Raw genomic sequence first — 26,679 nt, forward strand, 5'->3', positions numbered from 1 at the left:
CTCAACGAGCCCAAGACTACGATCAACAAGGAAAACGAAAATAAAACGGAAATCACACACAACACCGACGATAAAGCAATGGATGATGGGATAAGCCGCGGACGAAGTGACCCCCGATCCTCGTTGGATGGAAATGTAAACTCATCTCACACTTAAATTGGTTTAACGAGCTCAGTAATATTTTTGACGAAATTAGAACAGCTTAGTGTTCGGTAGTCAGTTCCGCAATTAAAATAGATGACGAATGTTTCGTTGGCGACTGATCGGTAATTTTTAGCAATATTTTTCGGTCAATTAGGTATGTAATATAACATAAACATAACTGACCAAGTCAGCATCTTTAACAAATTGCGTCAATAGCAGAATCCATGTTTTATTACAAATAATAAAATGGCGATGTTATTCATATTTCACCCAAGCACTTTATTTTTTCTTTAAGGGTTGAATCAATGTAAATTACAAAAGAAAAATCAATCACTCAATAATTTGCATTAATCGCTCGCCAGTGGTTGTTAGTTGTCCGAGTCCAAGCAAGTTGTATGATACAAAAACATAAAACTGCTTGTCTGTCGGCTGTATATAGGCATTTAATACGAAAAAAAATTCAATTAACACCTGAAAACATTTCCTTAAATCTGGCTCCAACATAATTGAATGCTGCTTCCATAATATTACAGCACTAGAGCCTATGACTGAAAAAAACCCCTTCACATAGACCAGAGGAACATTACTTTTGGTGGGGTAAGCATCTTCCAGCTGTAAACATCAATTTACGTTACAAAATACTAATTAAAACAAAAAATATGATTACCTTTATCAATTTTATGAATTCTTTTAACAAATTTTCTTTCGCATGATTCTCATCACGAGCTCTCCTAGCTCCTCGACTTGGAGTCTTCTGACAAATGATGAAAAGCGTTCGCAGAAAATCTCTTAAAGAAATATTAATACGTGTATGGCGATCGGCAATATTTAAATATATTATATATACTTACCATCTTTAATGTGCTGGCCCAGGCCGTGTGTGCATCTTCCCCCAAGCGTCAACGATTCTTATATTCGCAAAACTATATCCCAATACGGAGAGATTCTCTCTATCGAAAAAAAAGTGGAAGAACTTTTTCCCCGGTATTCTAAATGACGTACGTTTGTTACGTATACACTTGAAGAGGCCTATACCTTCTTATGTGATTTTCGGTCAAGATACAAGAATTCCGTGAAAATCACTTGTTACCTATGACAATCAGATGGCCACATGTCAATATTGCCAAAAAGCTGTTCACTACGGTAAGCCATGTGATAAACTGGACAAGGACTGGGCCAGCTGCAGTTAACACCTTACCCTCCAACCATCCAGTAAATGCAACCAATGTACGACAAGGCGCATCTACAGCAACTCTCAACGAGCCCAAGACTACGATCAACAAGGAAAACGAAAATAAAACGGAAATCACACACAACACCGACGATAAAGCAATGGATGATGGGATAAGCCGCGGACGAAGTGACCCCCGATCCTCGTTGGATGGAAATGTAAACTCATCTCACACTTAAATTGGTTTAACGAGCTCAGTAATATTTTTGACGAAATTAGAACAGCTTAGTGTTCGGTAGTCAGTTCCGCAATTAAAATAGATGACGAATGTTTCGTTGGCGACTGATCGGTAATTTTTAGCAATATTTTTCGGTCAATTAGGTATGTAATATAACATAAACATAACTGACCAAGTCAGCATCTTTAACAAATTGCGTCAATAGCAGAATCCATGTTTTATTACAAATAATAAAATGGCGATGTTATTCATATTTCACCCAAGCACTTTATTTTTTCTTTAAGGGTTGAATCAATGTAAATTACAAAAGAAAAATCAATCACTCAATAATTTGCATTAATCGCTCGCCAGTGGTTGTTAGTTGTCCGAGTCCAAGCAAGTTGTATGATACAAAAACATAAAACTGCTTGTCTGTCGGCTGTATATAGGCATTTAATACGAAAAAAAATTCAATTAACACCTGAAAACATTTCCTTAAATCTGGCTCCAACATAATTGAATGCTGCTTCCATAATATTACAGCACTAGAGCCTATGACTGAAAAAAACCCCTTCACATAGACCAGAGGAACATTACTTTTGGTGGGGTATGCATCTTCCAGCTGTAAACATCAATTTACGTTACAAAATACTAATTAAAACAAAAAATATGATTACCTTTATCAATTTTATGAATTCTTTTAACAAATTTTCTTTCGCATGATTCTCATCACGAGCTCTCCTAGCTCCTCGACTTGGAGTCTTCTGACAAATGATGAAAAGCGTTCGCAGAAAATCTCTTAAAGAAATATTAATACGTGTATGGCGATCGGCAATATTTAAATATATTATATATACTTACCATCTTTAATGTGCTGGCCCAGGCCTTCGACATATCCCGGAATAAGGCGACGACAGAAAAAACAAGACATGGTGTCGTCTATAAAAAAATATCAGGTACAAAAAGAAGTTTTAAACAGCAAGCATGCTTACCAAGCATTTGCATTGCTTCTGCATCACAATCACCAATGGTGTTTAAGATTTTATCCGTTTAGAAAATTTTGAAATCCAACTTGCAAAATGGCGGGTTCAACACAAGCACTTAACTTCACATCTGATACATATTTATACAAGTTTACAACAATTCGGCAAAATAAGAACGAACATTCCGCAAAATAAAAATACTAGCTGTAGGCTCAGCATTTATTTTACCGAACAATTTGACAGCAGCAAATACAATCTAGTTAGCTGATCAAATCAGTACAAAAATGACATTGTACAGTAATCTTTCGAACAAGTGCTGAATTCTTGTTTTTCTATTAACTGAATACAGTTTAAACATTCCAAAAAGCATACTGTTCCGCAAAATACTAGTTTTGATGGATGGACCAGCACTAAATTTTACCGAACTTCGAATATGCAATTAAGTGTGCTCCCCCTAGAAAAAGGGTGCCAACGAGATCCAATAGCAAAAAAAAATAAGTAACAAAAATGTAAGCCAATCGGCCACGTGAAGCTTTTACGCAAAAAGGCCAGAATAAAAATTTTATTATAAAAAAAAACTTGTTAGTAATAAGTTGTCACAACAAAATGTGTTACTAGGAAATCCTTATAATGTAATTGAGAAAGGCATAATTACAACCTTTCATTTGGAAATCTAAGTTTGAGCATGCAGGAGTGTGAGCATCCGGCCATCATACAAATTGAGAACAGGACAAGGAAACTTGAATATCCAGCCCAAGTCTCATAACACAACGAATTTTCTTTAGAAAGTCTGATATGAGTTTGACGGGCCCGAATCATCAGGTCGAGGTTTTTCGTTATATTGTCTGAATATATTTTTTTATTTCAGCGGAGTCCGTGTAAGCGCTTCTGCTTACGGGACCAGCCAACCCGTTTCGCTTCGTTTCCTGTATATAATAACAACAATAATGTGAAGAGTACCTTTTCCTTTATTTATGAATATATTTAATAAATCACACTGCTTTAGCTCTAAGATGCTGAGGGCAGATGAAGGGCACTATTTTGATGATTTCGGGGTCTACCCGTATTCCTTGATGAATCTTTATACTGATAGATCTCTTGCATACAAATTCGACAAGTTATTTCAATACATCGTTTTTATTTAACTATGAACCTTAACTCTAACATTGAAATTCTTGTTAAGTTCCCAATGTGTGTTGCATAACAATATATGTTGTTCGACGAACAGCAGAATAATAGTGACAGTAAATATGGTATTCTCTGGATGAGTTGTGAAATTTTTCACAATTGATTTTCAGACATGAATTTTTATAGCCGTTATGTCTCAACCCATTGCAGAATACATGATGAAGAGATTCGCCGATGAACACAAACTGAACTTTTCTGAAAATTTTAAGTGCGCCTAGGGTGGTTGAATGGAAAAAATTCAGAAATTTTTAGCACTTGCAATTTGATGCTTTGTTGATTAGCGAATCAAAAGAACTAGGGTGGTTCAATATTTTAAAAATGTAACATTTGTGACTATGACCGAAATGATGCTCTGTTGATTAATAAATCAATAGGACTTTGACTACAAATAATATAGAGATTTAAAATATTGTGAAATAGTGATTTGATATATAGCAGAATTCAATAATGATAAAAATATTATTCTCGTAAAGTTATTTCAGCAAACGTTCAAATGCAAATTAGTAATAATAATAATAATAATAATAGTAATAATAATAATAATAATAATAATAATAATAATAATAATAATAATAATATGAACATAACAACTATTACTGATTAAAATTTTCATATAAAGCCCTTTTAAAAATGTACAAAATTATTGAATTCAATATGCTATTCATCCATTAATCAACAAAGCCTCACTTTTTTTCAATAATATTTTTTATTTCAGCTCATATGCGGCACTTAAGCTTAGCGTTTTTTTAATGGCTAGATCTAGTTGTCATCTTTTTCCTAGGAGGAGAGGCGTTTTCATTGCTATCCATCAATTTAAGGGGGAGCAGTGGTTCGCTATTCTCGTTCCAGGTGTTGAGTTCGTTGTTAGCTGCAGCTGCTGTACTGGGGTTTTTGGGGTTGGTGTGAAGGAAGCACTGTTGTCCTTTGGTGCAGTTGTCTTCTTTTCCAGTTTTGCACATGGCTTACCAAAGTGAACAACTTTTTGGCAATATTGACATGTGGCCATCTGATTGTCATAGGTAACAAGTGATTTGCAAGAAACCCTTGTATCTTGACCGAGCATTACATAAAAAGGTAAAGCCCTCTTCAAGCGCATGCGTATCAAACGTACGCCATTTAGAATACCTGGGAAAAAGTTCTTCCACTTTTCTTTTTGGATGGAAAGAATCTCTCCATATTGGGACATAGTTTTGCGAATATAAGGATCACAGATGTTTGAGGGTAAATAATGCACACGCACTTCTATACCACTATCTTTCATATATATTGGAATGTTGTACGTGATGTTTTCATGCTCTTCATAGTGCACATTGTTATTGTCTTCAGCGAATTGAATTTCATCCAAGTTTTTGTGGAACTGAATGTAAACAACATTATTTGTCTTGTTGAATTGAAGTTAATGCACACGTTTAATATTAAGATGCATTTGTTCTTTAAGCAAACTTTCAAGTTCGTGTACCGAAGATCGAACTTTGCACTGCCTGAAGTTAACAATAATTGTATTCTTTCGTAGTGGCGGCGATAGCTTTTGTTCGTTTGGTTCACTCATTTCCAGATCGTTCTTTTGTTCACTACACAATACTGTACTAGGTTTCTTCCGTCCCCAACGTAAGCTGTTTTGTTTTATCGACTGACTTGGATGAGATGTGAAAGTGAACTAAACAGAGCCTCACTTTATAATAGTCGAAAATGTTACATTTTTCCACATTGAGCCAATATTATTTTTATATTGACCCTCCTACGTACACCGAAAATATCACAATCATTATTTCTCAGTTGTGAATTTATTCAGTGAAGTTTTTTTTTACAGTGATGAGAATATAATTAAATCTTGCTCGAACCACTTCGGTGTCGAACTTAAGCGTAGTGAAAATTCAGCATCGGAATATCATCGGAAGCTCTTCTCCCTTTCGATTATCTCCTAAGAGATGTTTCTGTGGTTGAAAATTCGTTATAAAGTTTTGTTGACATTTGTGAACTTCGAGTTCCCGAATTTTGTGAATGCTTGTTTCATGAAAATCCACGATTTGTTTTTTCAGTCCCCGAAATTTTTTTTAGAAAATCTCTTGAGCTGATTTTTTTACGAGTGATAACGGAATGAACTTTTTCTGATCATGAGTTTCCCAACACCGAGCTACTCACTTAAAAATTAAAACTATTGAACTGATTATGAAATTTACCATGTATGTAACATTTTTAGCTTTGTTAGTTTTAAAATTTAGATAAATATCAAAAAAGTTGTGTTTTTAAAGGTTATCTATCGCAACGATCACAATCATCATAATCACTAAATTACCAACATTCTCATCCTTACTATCAACTGCAATGTCGTTTACACTGCATCCAAATATCATCACACACATCATGATAATTTGATCACAAACGACATGATAACAACAGTAAAAATTTATACAAATGAAGATGACAAATGGAGATCTCACTGACCTTTAACAATAATCAGACGGTAATGAAATATTCTTGATCTGATCATTGTAAACATTCATAAAAATATTGTAGCAATTCATTGCTACATCCGAAGGCTCCAAAAATAGCACACAATCCACGCTTATGTTACAGTTATGAGCCACGAATCAATAAACCGCTTCCAAAAGTATTTGAGAAAATATCCCATCATTTCGCGAATCAGAAATAAATCAATCACAATTTGATTCGCACATAATTTTGCACCCCTATGCCGTCAATTGATATTTAACCTCAACCGGTCTGATTGAATTCACATCTCGGTGATAACGAAATGGGTAGAATTTAGCGTAACCTTATCCGCCGACTGTTCGGTTATTTACGACTGCTTTGACAAGTACTTAATCCGGTCGATAAACATGTGAATATGGTGAATAAACAGCGCCCTTTGAACACGACTTCCTTCGAACCGCTAAATCACTTCGCTTTCCGACCAAATGAACCTCATTGTTTAGCGATGGGTAATTAATTATCTGACCGTATCGAAAAACAACCGTAAACTGTAAACTACTCATGCTGTAAGCTACTAATTACAACCCGTCATTACCGCAAAAGAATCCCACGGGGGGCACGACTCTGAGCCCTTAGCACAACGATAATTTGACGAATGACGACAGTCCGTTCGAGCTGGATTTTTGCCTCATGGTGTTTTGTTGGGGAATTTCTTTTTAGGACGTCGGTAATATAATTGCTCTGGGGTCTGGTTTAATCCACACGAAGTATGTAGTTTGGCTGAACTGAATTAAAAGGGGGGAAATACTATTAGGCAAGTATAAAGTGTCCACCTCATAATCCCAGGGTTGGTGGCTCAATGCATAGGGTGCTGGTCTTACTGGATCCAGTTGTCGAATGTTTGAGCCCCGACCTGGGAGGATTCTTTGTGTCAATATAATCGTAGTACTAGCCATACAATGATTCTGTGCACTAAGGTGCGAAGTCTGTTGAAACAGAAAGGGTCAAACTCCACAAAAAAGTTTTTTTTTTCACATTCTATCCCGTTACTCCGCAGCCCGATAGCGGAACTGGTTACAATTCAACAGGAATTCAATTCCTTTGGGAGTATAGAACCTTTCATTTGATTTTAAGATGATGAAACTATAGCGTCACGTACATACTCACACATACATTTGCTGATTTGCTCGACGAACTGAATCGAATATGTAATAATATGGCTATGTCGTTCGATTTCTGCACTCGCGAATGAATTTTACAAGATTAAAAATTTCTTTTCGTACAGCTAGTGAAAAAAACTGAATCGCTTTTAGAAAAAATTAATTCCCTTTAGTTCCCTTATATCAATGTCGTGGATTTTTTTAAACGATTTATAAGATTGATTTGAAAGTTCAGGTAACATTCACAGTTTAAGATTAAGCAATGACTCAACATTTCAAATCATCGCACATAGATGCAAGATAAATCACCTCACAAAAGTGTCCTTATGGACACTAGTGTGTGTGTGTGTGTGTGTGTGTGTGTGTGTGTGTGTGTGTGTGTGTGTGTGTGTGTGTGTGTGTGTGTGTGTGTGTGTGTGTGTGTGAAATACAAACGAAATAAATTTATACCATTTATTCCGAAGTGTGAAAAAAAACAATAAAAGCGATCATTAACATAAAACCTGAATATTCGATGGATGTGAACAAATATTCGAGTGGGCTGAAAACAGACATAGTGTATTAACACGCTGAATAAGAAAGAATAAATTGTATTCTAATGGAAAGATGCACATTGATTACCGCCGTGATTACCACTACTGCTTTGTAGCGAACAGATACCAAAATAACTATTTTGGATGAAGAGTTTATTTTGCACTAAGTAGACCGAATCTGATTACTTGTTAATGAGTTTGAGTCTCAATTCAGTTGGCACCATCTTCTGCGTGTCGTTGACATCGAATGATTCACACTACTGCGTGAAATACGACATTCTGGTGAAGCATGGAATCTGTAATGAAGCAAGATAAGTTCTTTTCTAGTCAGCATCGGAACTTTCTATGTAAGCTCAATGGAGAGGATGAGAACAAATTAACAGACTGTGTAAAGAGTATGGAAGCAATTTCGAAATCTCGAAAACTTTTCAGACGATTTTCATGAACTTTGTTCAGAATTGTTCGTATTTACATGCATGTGTGATTACTTTTTCATCTGAAATTCTGCATCGTTTGCATGCAATAATTTTTTTCCGTCGAAATTAATTTCTAATTTTAAAAAATTGAACTGATCAAGTACAAAACAATACATTTTTCGTCTATAATTTTATTAATATTTTGGTTTCAGTTTTGTGGTTCGTCGGGGAAAGTGTTCACCGCAAGCCTCTGAACAAAAAGCAAGCTCTAGGAAAGGGGCATAACTCAGACAATATTTAATACTATCTTTACGTTTCGTCTTAGACTCGTCAGTGCAGAGCAGTTCAAATTGAACTGCTTACTGCGAACTTAAACAGTTCAATTTGAACCGCTAAGCAGACGTAAAGTTATTGCTATTTGCAACACACTTGTAATAAGCACCGAAGTGCTAAGTCTTTCCTGACGTGCCGAACGAAAACAAGTTTCGACTAATACTGGCCGATTCAGATGGTCATTTAGGGGTTAACCTTATTTTGTGCTAGGGCACATAACCAATTTCACTATCTTTACGTTTCGTCTTAGACTCGTCAGTGCAGAGCAGTTCAAATTGAACTGCTTACTGCGAACTTAAACAGTTCAATTTGAACCGCTAAGCAGACGTAAAGTTATTGCTATTTGTTATTTTAGTTATTTTAAGTTCGCAGTAAGCAGTTCAATTTGAACTGCTCTGCACTGACGAGTCTAAGACGAAACGTAAAGATAGTGAAATTGGTTATGTGCTCTAGCACAAAATAAGGTTAACCCCTAAATGACCATCTGAATCGGCCAGTATTAGTCGAAACTTGTTTTCGTTCGGCACGTCAGGAAAGACTTAGCACTTCGGTGCTTATTACAAGTGTGTTGCAAATAGCAATAACTTTACGTCTGCTTAGCGGTTCAAATTGAACTGTTTAAGTTCGCAGTAAGCAGTTCAATTTGAACTGCTCTGCACTGACGAGTCTAAGACGAAACGTAAAGATAGTGAAATTGGTTATGTGCCCTAGCACAAAATAAGGTTAACCCCTAAATGACCATCTGAATCGGCCAGTATTAGTCGAAACTTGTTTTCGTTCGGCACGTCAGGAAAGACTTAGCACTTCGGTGCTTATTACAAGTGTGTTGCAAATAGCAATAACTTTACGTCTGCTTAGCGGTTCAAATTGAACTGTTTAAGTTCGCAGTAAGCAGTTCAATTTGAACTGCTCTGCACTGACGAGTCTAAGACGAAACGTAAAGATAGTGAAATTGGTTATGTGCCCTAGCACAAAATAAGGTTAACCCCTAAATGAATATTTAATAGTTTTTTTTTAACAATTCAACTTTCTTGTTATTCTTCGATAACATTACCAACAAATGAACCTTCGCTTGTTCGTGGTAAAATTTTCAGGACACTCTTAGAAAAATTGCTAACGTTGCTCACTTTTTCCTTTCAACTTGGTAAATAACCCTTTTACGGTGAAAAATCGAACAAAACAAAAGAAAGCAATGACGTATCAAGAAAGATAAGTTCGTCGCTTGAAATTGCATTAAAATCACCTACCCAAGCATCAAATCGCAACTAGTTTGAAAAGATTTATACCGTTTTCGTTTTTGAACCTAGACGCGGGCTACTCTGACTCCGAGTAAAACGAACACGTGGTACGCGCCCTGAACAACAACTCATGAATAAAAAGAAAAAATAAACAAACTCGGCTGGATGCGTGGTGCGACCCGAGAAAATTTTCAAAGCGAAACATTGAGATATTTCCAAGTGTATTAATATATTTTCCTCGAGAATGTTAGTATTTCATTGCAGTACGGATGAGAAACATAATTTTCAATGACTCCAATAGAAAAGATGAGAATTGATTGATATAAACACATTTTCCAAAACGGCCACATTCTTAGTTTTTTCACTTGCCTCAGACATAATGCCCCAGCAGCCGTAAAATATGTCTCACAACAAATCAGTGGCATGACACACTACAAAAGACATTTTATCCCACAACAATGATGCATTATGCTTCTTGAAATGTCCATAAAGTGACTGTTTTGAGAAAATCAGTATGTCAAAGAAATTGCGAATGAAACACTTATTTAGCTGTCAAATGAAAATTTTAGTTTTTTTTATACTTTCCTGCATACAATAACCACCAAACTTGCTTGGCAGAAAGATCCTACGAAAAGATGGTGTTAGTGATAAAACTGTGATTCAGAAAAGTCTTCAATGCTGAGAGATATCTGAGAAAGCAAAGTGAGTCCCACTATTGCAGGTCCTTCCGAAATTGGAATCCGGAAACCGGTATAATCGAAGTCGGTTCGAGAAAAGGGACTGAGATTCAATTTTGTTGTTGTTGTTGTTGTTGTCCATGACTACAATCTTCGGTCGTTAATCAAAACCCGAAAATCAGGAAGGCCGAAATTAATTTGACTGACAATGACTACCGATGGGAATAGTTTTGAGGCGAGTTTGAAAATTATTTTACGTTTTTTACTTCGCCGCTTTTAGTAAAAGTAACGTATGTAACGCTTCGTAACGCCTCATTCATAAAAAATAACGTATGTAAAACCTATAACTTACAAAAAATCACATGTAACGCCCATAACACACGATAAAGCAACAATTTTACAAATGAAAGTAATCCATGTAACGCTTACAATTTACAACAAAGTAATGCATGTAACGCTTTTAATTCACAAAAAAGGAACGCTTCGTAATACCTAAAACTTACGAAAAAGCTCGTAACACCTATATTTTACAAAAAAAAGTAACACATGTTACGCTTCGTAACATCTATAACTTATGAAAAAGTAACGATTGTAACGATTTTAATTGGCGAAAAAGTAACTCTTCGTAACGCCTATAATTTATTAAAAAGTAAAGCATGTAACGATTCGTACCACAAATTCGTTTACAAAAAAGTGAAGCAGTGACGTTTTACAAAAAAGTGACGCATGTAACACTTATAAATCACAAGAAAGTGTCTCACGTAACGCTTCGCAACGTCTAAAACGTAACGAAAAAACGCATGTAGCGGTTCGTAACGCCTATAATTTACAAAAAAGTAACACATGTAATGATTCGTAACACCTTTATTTTCCAAAAAAGTAACACTTATAAAAAGTAACTCATGTATCAGGAATCAGAACAAATTGGCTCAAATGGCACGTTCCCCTTGATATTTGGAGATTTGTGCCTTGCCATCAATTTGTTTTTAGCATCATTTTCCCGATATATAAGAGGGAAGGATTGAAAGGAAATGGTAAGGGTTGGACTAGGAGGATGGGAAAAATTGACGACACAAAAACACATAAAAGCAAAAGTAAATTCTGCACCCCTAAGGGATGCTGAACAATCTGCTGAGGATCACATTTAGTGGAAGCAGAAGGAAATTCTGAACCTCTACGAGGTCCCGAACAGTCTGCTGTTAATAAAACCTCCAACCCCCGAGAGGATTTAGAGATCTTACAAAAGCGACATCATTCTGCACTCCCGGAAGAATGCAGAACGACTCGCAGTATGTACGAGCAGAAGTAAATTCGGTACCCCCCAGAGGATGCCAAACAATCTGCCAAACCCTATTTAAGGTTAATACAGAAGGGATTCATTCACTCCAGGAAGAACGATGAACCCTTCTGACTATAGCTCCTGACCACATTGGGTGAGAAACGAGATAATATCCTTCAATTTTAGCTCCGCATACACAGACTCAACCATGTATGGAGAACCAAAAACCCGGATACGTAGCTGCCTCAATGCGGGACAGTTACATATCAGATGATATGAAGTACCATAATCGCATTCACACAAATCACACGAATAATACTCAGCACGTTGAATAGTAGCCATGTGATAATTGAGTTTGCAATGTCCAGTCAGAGCTCTGACCAGAACACTTCAATGATACTTGGAGAAATGCAGTAGACACTTTGACATTTTCAGATCTAAATCTGGTAGAAATGCTTTGTCTGAGCGCCAGTTTGCAAGCTGCGCCAGTAGCTGGCATGTTTGGATGCAGCCCAAGAACGTATCTTGTGCTTTATCCAACTAGTTGAAAGTGGTAAAGCTGGTTCAGGACCAACGAAATCATTCGTTGCACCAGCTCTAGCCAACTCATCAGCCCATTCATTTCCAGTAATACCAGAATGGCCGGGTACCCATAAGAAGTAAACAGCATTTGAAATGCTGAGGTCTTTAATTTGAGTTCGACATGCGATCACTAGATTCGACCGTGAGTCATTCGAACTGAGTGCTTTTAAGGCTGCCTGACTGTCGGAACAAAAATAAATACGTTTACCACAGATCCTCTGCTGAAGTGCCGATTGTACTCCACACAGAATTGCGTAGATTTCTGCTTGGAACACAGTACAGTATCTACCAAGTGAATGAGACTGCTCCAGCCTATTTCACGACAGTAGATACCAGCACCAGCACGACCATTCAACAGAGAACCGTCCGTAAAACAAACTATGTGTTCATCAAGTTGTCGTTCCAGACAACCAGACAATCATTCCTAACGAAGAGGATAGCTCACATTGAATGTTTTAAAAGGAAAACTGCATGTGAGAGTTAGGTCACTAGGAGCGAGTAAATACTCATCCCACGGAACCATTTTAGACCACAAGCGAGTGTGACTGGTAGCATATTCTAATGGGTTACTGTTCCAAAGCCCTGTAACCCTAAGACGGTATGCACAAGATAATGCTTCTTGTTTTAGGAACACATGTAGTGGTTTAATGCACAGTAGCGCCTCTAGAGCAGCAGTAGGAGTTGTCGTGAATGCTCCTGTCATCGCCATTAGGACCATCCTTTGGAGATGATTTAGCTTTGACTGAACTGTCGCGACTTCTCCTTTCTGCCACCATACAAGACATCCATATGCTAAAATTGGTCTAACGATAGTTGTGTAGATCCAATGAATATATCTGGGTTTGAGTCCCCATGATTTTCCAAAAGCCTCTCTTTTCCCGGGAAAAACCCAAGATATTCCGTTCACGACTGCAATGTTTAACCTCCTGCAGCCATTCAGCCATCGGCACGGAAATACACCTTGACTTAGGAGTTCCTATTTATGTGGCCTTTTACGACATGGAATAGGAAACCAGTGGATCAATTCTTGGTAAAAAATAATTCCGCCGGATGCCACACGGCTTACCTGTTTGGTGGACTTATACCACCGGTACAGGTGGACCGTAGCGTTATTCTTAGCAGTTGGGAAACCGCTACCGACACTACACGGCTATCTAGGCTGCTCAGAGAGGGAAGTTAACATTGATGGTCAACTTCCATGGATGGCCGAACAGCCGACTGAGATTCAATTTTGTTGTTGTTGTTGTTGTCCATGACTACAATCTTCGGTCGTTAATCAAAACCCGAAAATCAGGAAGGCCGAAATTAATTTGACTGACAATGACTACCGATGGGAATAGTTTTGAGGCGAGTTTGAAAATTATTTTACGTTTTTTACTTCGCCGCTTTTAGTAAAAGTAACGTATGTAACGCTTCGTAACGCCTCATTCATAAAAAATAACGTATGTAAAACCTATAACTTACAAAAAATCACATGTAACGCCCATAACACACGATAAAGCAACAATTTTACAAATGAAAGTAATCCATGTAACGCTTACAATTTACAACAAAGTAATGCATGTAACGCTTTTAATTCACAAAAAAGGAACGCTTCGTAATACCTAAAACTTACGAAAAAGCTCGTAACACCTATATTTTACAAAAAAAAGTAACACATGTTACGCTTCGTAACATCTATAACTTATGAAAAAGTAACGATTGTAATGATTTTAATTGGCGAAAAAGTAACTCTTCGTAACGCCTATAATTTATTAAAAAGTAAAGCATGTAACGATTCGTACCACAAATTCGTTTACAAAAAAGTGAAGCAGTGACGTTTTACAAAAAAGTGACGCATGTAACACTTATAAATCACAAGAAAGTGTCTCACGTAACGCTTCGCAACGTCTAAAACGTAACGAAAAAACGCATGTAGCGGTTCGTAACGCCTATAATTTACAAAAAAGTAACACATGTAATGATTCGTAACACCTTTATTTTACAAAAAAGTAACACTTATAAAAAGTAACTCATGTAACGTTTTGCAACACCTATAACTTACAAACATGTAACGGTTCGTAACATCTATAGTTTACAAAAAGTAACGTACATAACACTTATAATTCACAAAAAAGTATCGCTTCGTAACGCCTATAATTTACGAAAAAGAAACTCACGTAATAATTCGTAACACCTATAGTTTACCTACGCATGTAACGCCTATAATTTACAAAAAAAAGTAACGTATGTAACGCTTCGCAATACTTATAACGAAATACTATATATACGAAAAATTAACGCATGTTATGGTTCGTAACACCTTTATTTTACAAAAAATAACGAATGTAACGCCTATAATTTACAACAAAGTAACGCATGTAACGCTTCGTAACACCTATATTGTAAGAAAAAGTGACATATGTAAAGATTCGAAGCAACTATATTTTACAAACAAGTAACACATGTAACGCTTATAATTTACAAGAAAGTATCTCATGTAACGCTTCGTAACGTATATAACTTACGAAAAAACGCATGTAACGGTTCGTATACCTATCTTTTACAAAAAAGTAACGCATATAACGCTTATAATTTACAAAAAAGAGTCCCATATAACGCTTCGTAATTCCTATGACTAACGAAAAAGTAACGCATGTAACAGTTCGTAATACCTTTAACTTTCCAAAAAATGTAACGTGGTTGCCGTTGCGAAATATGCCGCGCGATAAGGAAAGAATTTCTTAATGAAAGTACTCGGTTCATGTACTCAGAATCTTCACTGGTAGTTTATAATGAAATATTGTGTTGTTTAAGGGGAAGGTAGGGTATAACACTTTTGAAAAATCATTTATTATTTTCTTTCTATTTTCTGATAGTAAAACATTTCAAGAATATTCTGTGAAATTTTGAAGCCTATCGGAAAAAAACTCAGCAAGTTATGGGCCTTTATCTTTGCCGATCTCATACGAAGAATTAAGAGCTGCGCGCACAGGCCCAAGATTTCTGCTTCGATTGACTTAAAAACTTGATAAAACATTCTCGAAATGTTTCATTATAACAAAATACAAAAGAAAAAATATGGCTTTTTGAGAATGTTAGAGCCTACGTGCTCCCCTGAATAATAAATTGTTTCTTTTAAACGCGTTTTTCTCGAAAGCACGTTTTGAAAGTCCGTGCCCATCGTCATTAAAAAACTACTGCACCAATTTTTTTCAAATTTTGCACACACTTTCTACATATAAAAAACCAGACCCCAACGTTTTCCTTTTCGTTGTTTGGTACTATGGAGAGGTTTTACAGCTACAAAATGGCCGATTTTTTCGTGAAAAATCGTACTTTTGAATTTAAACAACCACCAAAAATTAAAAAAAAAATTAAAAAATCAAACAAAAACGTTAGGGTCTAGAAAAACTTCTGCTTTAACTATGCTGCTTTGATTCGTTCATTTCTGATTAGTCTGCGCTGAGATACAGTGGACACCGCAAATCATGATTTATAAGAAGCGTCCTCAAAAATTTTTCTTCATCGACTTATTTCTCAATATTTTTCTACGAAAAAATTAAAAAATGTTGTTCGAATGATGCTTTTTATTATACAAAATATTTGTATTTATTTTGTTGAACGATAGTTTTGAAAAAAAAATTCGCAAAAATGATGATTTTTTTCGTCATTTTTTTTTTAACTTTACTAAAGCGATACTATAATTTCACCCTAACGCAATGTCTTCATTGCCTCAATAGACGAAAATTGAAAAGCACCCTGCGTTCTTCGAATTTTTTTTTATGAGGTGGGAGATTATTTTTTCAAGAGCAAATAATAAAAAAAAATTAATTCTGATGCACATACTGGCGATATTCCCTACAAATTTCTTTACATATCCCGCAAACCGACAGAACGGAAAGCACACATCTTTCGCGTTGAAGAGAGATCTAATCAGATCATGTTACATGCATACGTCGAGAGTAAATAAACTGACGTAAAAACGCTAGGCGCAACATGTGTTGTGTTGTGTTGTGATGTGCGGTTTAGGATGCTGACTCCATAGACAGCGGCTGTGATTCAATTCGCTGTTCCGCCAACGGGTGACAACGGCTGCGGTGGTGATGGTGGTGAAGCGCGGTATAATCGCGATCGGATGCAGTACGCGGTTTCTCCGCTTGTTCTGTGTAGGGACCTGTCGGGAAATAAAGAATTACTTCACGCGACAGTTATTCGCGGGATTCCACAGCGGACGGAGTACTATAGTTGGGATAGTGAAAATCGGAATCGTTCGGAAACGCAGTCGGAGCCGATTGAACTTTTACCAAAGTTTAGGGATAAATGTGCTGCTAAACAGTTGTAAATGACAATGATGGGAATGTTTCGGAAGTTCTTGGTGCCTGCAGTCATAGCCATTTGGATGCGGGCATGCTGTTTGGTGAATGCCGATTCCTTTGTTGAGTGTGAGTGATTTGTTGTTGTGCTAATAATTAAGATATAATCGAAATCATGAGCAAGTCTGGCACGTTCTAGGAATTTCAGATGTACGCTAGATAATAGTAACAGATAACTTTTTTTTTAATAATTCGCTTTCGATAAAAATCACAATATACGATTAACAATAGATTACAAGAACAGTTCACAATTTACGTGTACAATATGCGAAGAATGCGATGTAAGTCAATGTCGTAGTTGCAATGAAAGTTGCCAAACAATTAAGCTACTCCGTAGTTAATTCGGGATAATCAATATTCTGATTGCGGTCGCAATCATTAGAATCAAAAATTGATTGCCACCCAGGTGTCTGACTTGCACAACAGAATGTTTAATAACAATTTAAACATACATGACCAATTCTCGTCCTCCGATCGCAACTCAACGACTGTCTGTAACAGATCAAACTGATTAATAAACGCATCGTGACCAGAATCTAATGATTCCAGTAGAAAATGTGCACAGTGCAATACAGCCGATCAGAGGATCGTGACAAAATTCTTTCAAAAGTGTTTTGTTATTTCAATTTTCTTTTGAATCCAGACTGTTGTCAGAACAAGTAACGATAATTGTTTTCGCTTATACGAATTGTTATTACTTTCTGATCGGGTAGTGCTCTATTTTTAGTGATGCTTCAAAAGCGATATCCACTCAATACTGATTGATATTCTAGAAGAATAATGTGTTTCAAGTGTACTGATTGAATTGCATGCTGTGGAGCAATGCTAATGCATAATGGTTAGCATCTTGAAAGCTTACAATATTTGTCGTGTCAATTGATAATAAACAAAATAGTTCTTGCCTTTCTCATATAAAAAAGCTATACAATCACTGTGAAAACCGAATTTTGAACTGGGACCCGAAAGCAAAAATATCTTCGTGTGTTTGTGACAGTATGTAACAAAAATGTGCCGTAGCCTGCTTTTGAATTTCGTATGGATCCGACTTCCGGTTCCGGAGTTACGGAGTAAAATGTGCAAAATGAAATTTCAACAAGCTAAATAATGAAAGGTCTCACAATCCCATATAACCCAACTGTATTTAATCCATATACGACTCGAATAAAAAATTTCATTTCCAGGAGCCTGTTTTATCCAGACTTAGCTTCCGGTTCCGGAAATACAGGATTGTGTGTGTGAAACTGCAACCTTCTAAAAATTATTCTAAATTTGGATCACCATTGTTTCAATTCATGCAGAAAACTCATCATTGTTACAGAGTTGAGGTTGAGTCGATTTTCACAAACATATACTCCACGTCTATAAAGTAATTTGTGTCGCTGTGATGGTATAAAAATATTAATACACTTCACCCTATAATTCCGAAACCGGAAGTCGGATCCAGATACAATTCAGTAGTTTTGTATAGAACCATAAGGAGTGTATCTAAAATAAGGTTTTTTAATAATTTTTCTTTCAAATTATGATAAAAACGATATTTTATTCAAACTAAACATTGATCCCATATTGTACGAGGTTAAACTTGAGCATAATGAAAACCGGATGAAATTTAAGTTATTTCTTCACGAATTTTCGAACTTTTGATCGAACGCTCTTCATCAAGTTCCGGACAAGTGTTGCATTGCAGTTTTTGGACGCTTGAGCCCAAACTTTTTTGGACTCCTGCATGTTTTCAGCTGCCTTACCAGTTTTCTTGATGACCATCTTCACGATTGCCCAGTAACGTTCGATGGGTCGAAGCTGAGAGCAATTTGGTGGATTATTATTTTTTTAAACGAAATTTATACCCTTTTCCGCAAGCCAATTGAGAGTGGTTTTGGCATAGTGAGCCGACGCTAAATCCGGCCAAAACAGTGGAGGTGTACTATGCTTCTTATATAAAGGCAGCAATCTCTTCTGGAAACACTCAGATCGATAGGTTTCTGCATTTATAGTTCCGGTAGTGTAAAAAATGGTTGACTTCAAACCAACGGAACATATTGCTTGCCATACCAGTACCTTTCGACCGAATTTCTCCACTTGAATCGACCTGTTCGCATCGCTCACATCATCTCCAACGACGACAGTAAAGTATTGTGGACCGCGAAGGGTTTTTTAGTCCTCCATTACATAAGTCTCATCGCCCATCAAAACGCATGCATCTGGACACTGCAAAGGACGCGAATACAATTTCCGGGCCCTTGTTGCTACTCATTTTTCTGCTCTACACTTTGTTTCGAGATTTTCTGCTCCCTGTAGATCTTCAGGTAATTCCGCCTCTTGATACGTTGGATCATTCCGACACTCGTTCCTGCTTTTTCGGCCAAATCACGTATTGACAATGATTTGTTCTTCATGATTAGATATACCACTTTCTGATCCAGTTTCGGTTTGGAAGAACCGGTTTTTCTGTCTCTTCCTGGTAGCTCATCCAAAGAATACTGTTCCCCAAACTTAGTAATGATGGTGTTAACACTGGCATGATGAATTCCAAACCACTTCGCCAACTTTCGCATAGTAATACCCTTCTCACTTAGCCATGTGTCCAGAGCCTTAATTTTCATTTCTTTTTCAATGCGCGACATTTTTAAAATGCAGAATTTCAACCGCACAAACAAGTAAACAAACGAAAGCTGACGAAAGCATGTTGTGATCTGAGCATAAAAAAACCATCACAAATACTCTCCTCTAGACCATTCATTTAAATTATAGTTTGTAAAAATCGGACACGTCATCTTTGAGGAAATTTTGTATGGAACTACAAGACCTTTCATTTGAATTTATGTTTGTGAAAATCAGCTCAGCAATCTCCGAGAAAAGTTGGTGCACTAATATTAATAATTTTAATAATAGTTTGTGAAAATCCGAGTGATTTCCGATTTGAAAAACACTTTTTTTAACACTTCCGGAATCTGAAACGAAGATCCAAAGCAAAGTCCTGGCACTACAATCCTTTTGTGGAATTTGGCCTTTCTGTTTCAACAGACTTCGCAGCCGATTCTTAGTGTACAGAATCATTGCATGGCTAGTGCTATGGATCCTACTGACACTAAGAATCCTTCCAGGTCGGGGCTCGAACATACGACAACTGGCTTGCAAGACCTGCGTCCTATGCATTCAACCGCCAACCGGGGTTTAAGAAACGTAGATCCGGTATACCCAAAATCAATGTATTTGGTCATCAACTAATCAAATCTGTCCAAATCAAAAATTTTACGGCTATTTGAATGTATTTGATGGAATTTTTCCGTGTCATGTATAAAAACACGCTCCTGAAAATGAAATTTTTATACCTATCAGTTTGTAATTTCGGAACCGGAAGCCGTTCCTGGATGAAATTCGGTAGAGTTAAATGGGGTAGTAAGACCTTCCATTTGAACGTTTGAGAATATTGGACGAACAGTATCTGGAAAAAAATCGATGAAATTTGATTTGCGATAATTTTGCACATTTTACCCCGTCCCTCCCGAACCGGAAGTCTGATTCAGATGAAATTCAATAGCAATCTATGGAACCATGATACCTTTGATTTGAATCTTTGTCGAAGAGAATCGGTAGAGCGGCCATGTTTTATTATTTTTTTTGCACTTTTTACTCCGTTACTCCCGAACCAGAGGTCGAATGGTGAGTCGAATGGTATATGACATTCAGCTCTCCGGGTCTCGGTTAAAAAGTCGGTTTTCACAGTGATAGAATAACCTTTCTATATGAGAAAGGCAAAAACTACTTTTGACTTTTGTTAGGATCCGACTTCCAGTTCCGGAGCAAAAGGTTGAGATGTGTTTAAAATTGTAAACCGTGATTTTGAGCAAATGAAAAATTCTTATTAACTTGAGTCAAAACTGTTAAAAATTGACAAGGTTATGCTAGTGTATGTCCAAACATTTAATTCACTTGATTGCGCTTTGTTTTCATCTCATTTCGTATCGCAAGGCTGCCAAGTGTTTATGAGACTGTGAAAAAAAATAAAAAGTAATTAAACTTATAAACTAATATTTATATTATTTATATTTCAAAAAACCTGTTTCGGTTTCGAATATTACTAGAAAGTGCGTGTTAAATACTAATGAAATAACCATTATGGCAAATCTAGTAGCACTAGTTTCATTCAACATATATATCAACACGCTGTTAAGTGTGTGTGTGTTTCATCGGTTCATCTGATATGTTTTTTTTTAAATGATCCGATCCAGATTGACCTTGCAGTAAAATTTTAAATGTAAAACGAATGAAATGGAAAACGACCCAATAATTTTTTAAAGAAGTATTGATTCCAAACTGGTTCTAAAAATATCGTGAATTTGGATTATTATACGACCAAAGATGGCTAAATCAGGTTTATGAGGTAACGTCCTTACAAATAAGATGGAATAGGGAGCTGTTACCCTATATCAGAAAGGCATTATAACACCACTAAGTGAATTAAAACAGGTTTTATTATTTGATTGCATCATACTTTGGGTCTATACCAACATATTATACACAATTTTAGGTGATATTTTAAGTTGGTAAAGACTGTCCCAGAAAGTATGGACGCAATCAAAAACCGCCATTTCGCAATGGTTCAGAATCTGTCAATTTTATGGCTGCGCCCTGTTGTTTACACTCTTCTCTAACCACTTGTGCAGTTGTTTATTCGTTTTCATTAGTTTGTTTCGAAACGCGTGGACTTTCAGCAGAACAACGTCGAAAAATTGTGTACAAATGGTGCCCAGAACGCAGACTGTCACTGAGAAAGATAGCAAAAATGGAAGGAGTAAGTGAAAAAGCCATGCGAAATGCAATCAGGAAGTTCGGTAAGGAGGATAAACCGAAAACAGGTCATAAAAAAGGTACCGCTAACCCTCAGTTGGATAAACGTGTACTGAAGGCGTTCGAGAAAAAGAAGGAGGTTTCAGTTCGGGATGTGGCCAAAAAAGTGGGCACTTCGAAGTCGAATGTTCTTCGTGCTAAAGAACGTTTGAATCTTCGAACCTATAAGAAGCAGAAACAACCAAAACGTAGTCCGAAACAAGAAGCATCGATCAGGCCGAGGGTTCGAAAGCTGTACAATACGATTTTTGCTGGAAATTTCAACTGTATAATCATGGACGACGAAACCTACGTGGAACTCGATTACGAATCCTTGCCGGGACCACAATATTATACGGTGCGAGAGGGGCAAGTGTTAAACCAGTCCGAGACATCGATTGAAGTCGAAAAATTTGGTAAGAAAGCTATGGTCTGGCAAGCAATTTGTAGCTGCGGTAAGATTTCGAAACTCTTCATCACCACTTCTTCAATGAACAGCAAAACATACATCAAGGAATGTTTACAAAAACGACTTCTACCCATGATTCGAAGCCACAAGGATCCTGTTGTTTTCTGGCTAGATCTTGCTTCTTGCCACTACTCGAAATCAACGGTAAAATGGTATACTACCAAAAATGTCACTTTCGTCCCAAAAGACATGAATCCACCAAATTGTTCACAACTTCGACACTTGAGGAATTTTGGGCATTAACGAAGGCACATCTTAGGAAACATGTCTCGGCAGCCAAAACCATTCAACAGTTCGAAAAAGATTGGAAAAAAGTGTCAAAACTTGTCGCCAAGAAGTCTGTACGGAATTTAATGAGGAACGTTCGCAAGAAGGTGCGCCAGCTAGTCTACAATGGCTAAGTAGCAAATGTTAAGAATAATATTCGGTTATTGTAGTCTAATATTATCAGTATATCGAATAAAATTTGAATATCTAACACTTGTGAATTAGTTACAGCGAAATCAAAGTGCGTCCATACTTCCTGGGACATTCTTTATATACCTTCGGCACAAACTAGAAAGAATTCAATTTAAAATAAATTCTCGCAAACAACGAATTGTATGGACAATATTAGACAATTTCACGTTATCTATCTGTCACCATCACAGTTGAAAGACAGCATACAGAAAACAAGGGGAAAGTTATCAGCATTTTAGCATAATTTCATGGATTGGTTATAACAAATCCAAATTAGCAATGGTAAGGATTTTTACGGGGAGCAAGAATGGTAAAACGCGCATGAACGAATGCATAAGAACGCAGGTTCGAGTCCTGTCTGTGAGCGTATATTTTTCCAAAAAGTCTTTTTTTCTGTGAGTTTTTCATTTATTTGACTTTTTCAATTTATACTCATTACTTTGAACATGTATAACATCTTACAACGTACCTGAACAAAACTGTAGAATGTTTTAAAATGATTATTCAAATTTAAATTATTTATTTTTAATTCTTCGGTGATCATTTTTTTCATTTAAGACAAACTCACTTTTCGTCTCAAGATTTACAGTTCGTCATGTTTCTGAATATCTACTAATCGATTTGTCTCAAAACATGACCACTATTTCGCACAATTACACTGCTATTGAACGCTGGATGACCTCATAATTAGTAATGTTCACTTTCCACTTGTTTAATTAACGATTAAAAACTTCAAAAACTACCCCCGACAAGCAATAAAAGTCTTCAATAATATAAGATAGAAGTTTTTAACTTAGATCACTTGATTGCGCTTTGTTTTCATCTCATTTGGTTTCGCAAAGTTGCCAAGTTTTCTCATAATGTTACCAAAATTATAACGATTTATTGTATTGTATTTTACCACTACGTATATTACAATTAAGACGTCATACTTCGGCTATAACACTTCTTTTTGCTGGATTTTTTAGTTCCGCCGACTACAGACAAAACAACAAATAAAATCGGGCAATAACTGCTTATTGGAATTGAATGCAATGAAAAACGTTATGTTGGATAACTCAGCACCACACAAAATACGATGAAATTTTTGGTAACATGACAAGTATTATTATTTGAATGTGAATAACATGCATTAATATATAAACGAAATTGGCTGCACTACCAATGTCGCTAGTCACATACAGTCAACTATCATTAATAATACAACAGGGCACATAGAAAGCAAACAAAATATGAGTTAGAAACCAGCTGTCTCCTCTTGCCCTAAACTGAAAATCAATTTTACTTATTTGTATCTAAGTTGTATCGTTTGAGTTGTATATCTGGCAGCGGTGAGGCAGTCGGTCACCAGAATGTCTGCCAGCCATATTTTTCCAGCTGGCAGCGTTTAGTCAGCCATCTGGCAGCCAGTCGTATGCGGTTATAAGCTACCCAAAATTAGGTCGTTATCTAATTAAATTTTGACTTGATCGTAAAAAATGGAAAGCGTGCTTTGTTATGGCATAACACTTTGGGTAAACTAACATTTACCTAAATTTTGAGGTCATCACTCGTTACCTAAAATTGCGGAGATGCAGGGAGGCGGCAACCCAATCGTTAGGACCTTTTTTTTTACTCGTCCAAGTCATTTTTTTTTAATTTCTCATATGCAAAAGCTATGCAATCGCTGTGAAAACCGACTTTACAACCGGAGGGCCAAGTGCCATATACCATTCGACTCAGTTCGTCGAGATCACTAAATGTCTGTGTGTGTATGTGTGTGTATGTATGTATGTATGTATGTGTGTATGTGACAAATAATGTCACCCAATTTTCTCAGAGATGGCGTGACCGATTTTCACAAACTTAGATTCAAATGAAAGGACTTATGGTCTCATACAATTTTCTTGAATTTCATTTGGATCCGACTTCCGGTTCCGGAATTACAAGGAAATATGTGCAAATTTATTAAAAAATGCACACTCCATTTTCCCGGAAACTTCTTAGCCGATTTTCACAAACTAAGAAGCACATAAAAGGTTTTGAAATTCTTAAAAAAGTCTCCGAAAAGTTGATCCAGATCCAACTTCCGGTTCCGATATTGCAATGCGTTTAGTGAAAAATTACAATTTCATGAGTATTTTTCCACAAGCGATGCACATTTTTATAAAGCTAAATTCATCTAGTTTTCAGATCTTGTTAGAATATATAAAACTACTTTGGGACTTGGGACTACTACTGCCCGGTTTCCGCTTCTGAAAGCACCGATCATAGTGAAGAAAATCTTAAAAAACGGAACTCACTTCGATTTCTCAGAAACGTTTTAACCGATTTTCACAAATCATAATTCAAATTAAAGACAATGTTAAATATACTGTTCAATTTCATCCTGATCCGACTTCCGGCTCCGAAATTATAGGGCGATGAGTGACAAAACATTCAAATCGTCATTGAAAATGACGATGCAAAACTAGTACGCGACGGTACGTGCGGCTTTGCTCCGTTCGTAGCGTGTTCAATTTCGTATAGCGTGCAGAGTTGCCACATTAAAATTGATTTCTCAGGTGAAAAAAATGTAAATTTTGTATCCTTTCATTCAATTTGTATCTACTTGTTAGTGTTATTACAAGATCATGATAACGATGCTTTTCTATAAAAGTACACTTATTACCTTTCTCATATAGAAAGTTTATGCTTTAAGTTAATCAGTTGAAAAATTGACTAGTGAATTGGCCCAGAGGACTAAGTGTTATATATCATTCGACACAGTTCATCGAGCTGAATAATGTATGTGTCTGTGCGTGTATGTGTGTGAGTATGTATCAAATAATGTCACTCATAAAATAAAAAATCTCGTAGTCCCATAGGTTGCAATTGAATTTCACACCGTCATTTAGAGCGACGATGCAAAATAGGGTAAAATTCTTCTAGATTTTAAAACTGATTCAATTTGTAGCCTATATTAGTCACTTACTAAACGAACCGACTTCGGCTAAACTGGTTCCAAGTTCCCGGTTCCAGAAGTACCGGAAATGGTGGTAAAAAAGTTTAAACTCACTCAATTTTCTCAGTGATGATTTGATCGATTTCCACAAACAGGCTCAAACAAAAGTTCTCATAGTCTCATAGGCTGCTGTTTAATTTCGTCCGGGTCCGCCTTCCAGGTCCAGTACAATAAGGTAAAAAGTGTTTAATCAATTAGTGCGACAATGAAAAAAAAAAGAAAAATTCTTATTAACTTGACATAAATGTTTAGAAATTGAAAAGGTTATGTTAGTTCATACCCAAAGAAAGTTTCTTATTGCATTCAAGATTGAAAAAAAATCTTCACAGAATCTTCTAGTGATATTTTTGGAAATATAAGTAATATGAGAAAGGCATCATTACATCACTAGGTGGATTAAAACAGGTTTTTTACCGTCATTTTGTCCCGAGCACCAAAGTTTCTCGGTACGCCACTGAGTAACAGTTTGGCTGAAAAGTTCGTATCGTTTAATAGAAACTCACATTTTTTGTCAAAATTCGTTTTTATTATTCAACATAATTGCCATCAGAGACGATACAGCGATTATAGCGATCTTCCAACTTTTCGATACAATTTTTGTAGTACGATTTGTCCTTTGCCTCAAAATAGGCCTCAGTTTCAGCGATTACCTCTTCATTGCTTCTAAATTTTTTACCAGCGAGCATTCTATTGAGGTCTGAGAACAGGAAAAAGTCACTGGGGGCCAAATCTGGAGAATACGGTGGATGAGGGAGCAATTCGAAGCCCAATTCGTTCAATTTCAGCATGGTTTTCATCGACTTGTGACACGGTGCATTGTCTTGATGAAACAAAACTTTTTTCTTCTTCAAATGAGGCCGTTTTTTTTAAATTTCGTCCTTCAAACGCTCTAATAACGCTATATAATAGTCACTGTTGATGGTTTTTTCCTTTTCAAGGTAGTCGATGAAAATTATACCATGCGAATCCCAAAATACAGACGCCATAACCTTACCGGACGATTGTTGAGTCTTTCCACGCTTTGGGTTCGGTTCATCGCGTGCAGTCCACTCAGCTGACTGTCGATTGGACTCCGGAGTGAAGTGATGGAGCCATGTTTCGTCCATTGTTAAATATCGACGAAAAAATCGGTTTTATTTCGATATAACAGCTCCAAACACTGCTCAGAATCATCAATTCGTTGTTGTTTTTGATCGATTGTGAGCTCACGCGGCACCCATTTTGCACAA

General features: G+C 36.5%; 1 protein-coding gene across 1 annotated transcript in view; it reads left to right on the forward strand.

The window, feature by feature from the left end:
• Positions 1 to 16,526: 16,526 nt before the first annotated feature.
• The window catches only part of LOC131436449 (nose resistant to fluoxetine protein 6-like), a 38,050-nt gene continuing 27,897 nt past the window's right edge, over positions 16,527 to 26,679 (forward strand). Inside the window, exon 1 of the mRNA XM_058605173.1 lies at positions 16,527 to 16,778. Coding sequence (XP_058461156.1) covers positions 16,679 to 16,778 — 100 coding nt within the window. The 5' untranslated portion in view covers positions 16,527 to 16,678. The remainder of the gene's footprint in view (positions 16,779 to 26,679) is intronic.

Source organism: Malaya genurostris, chromosome 3 (genome assembly GCF_030247185.1).
Source record: "Malaya genurostris strain Urasoe2022 chromosome 3, Malgen_1.1, whole genome shotgun sequence".
Taxonomy (NCBI): domain Eukaryota; kingdom Metazoa; phylum Arthropoda; class Insecta; order Diptera; family Culicidae; genus Malaya; species Malaya genurostris.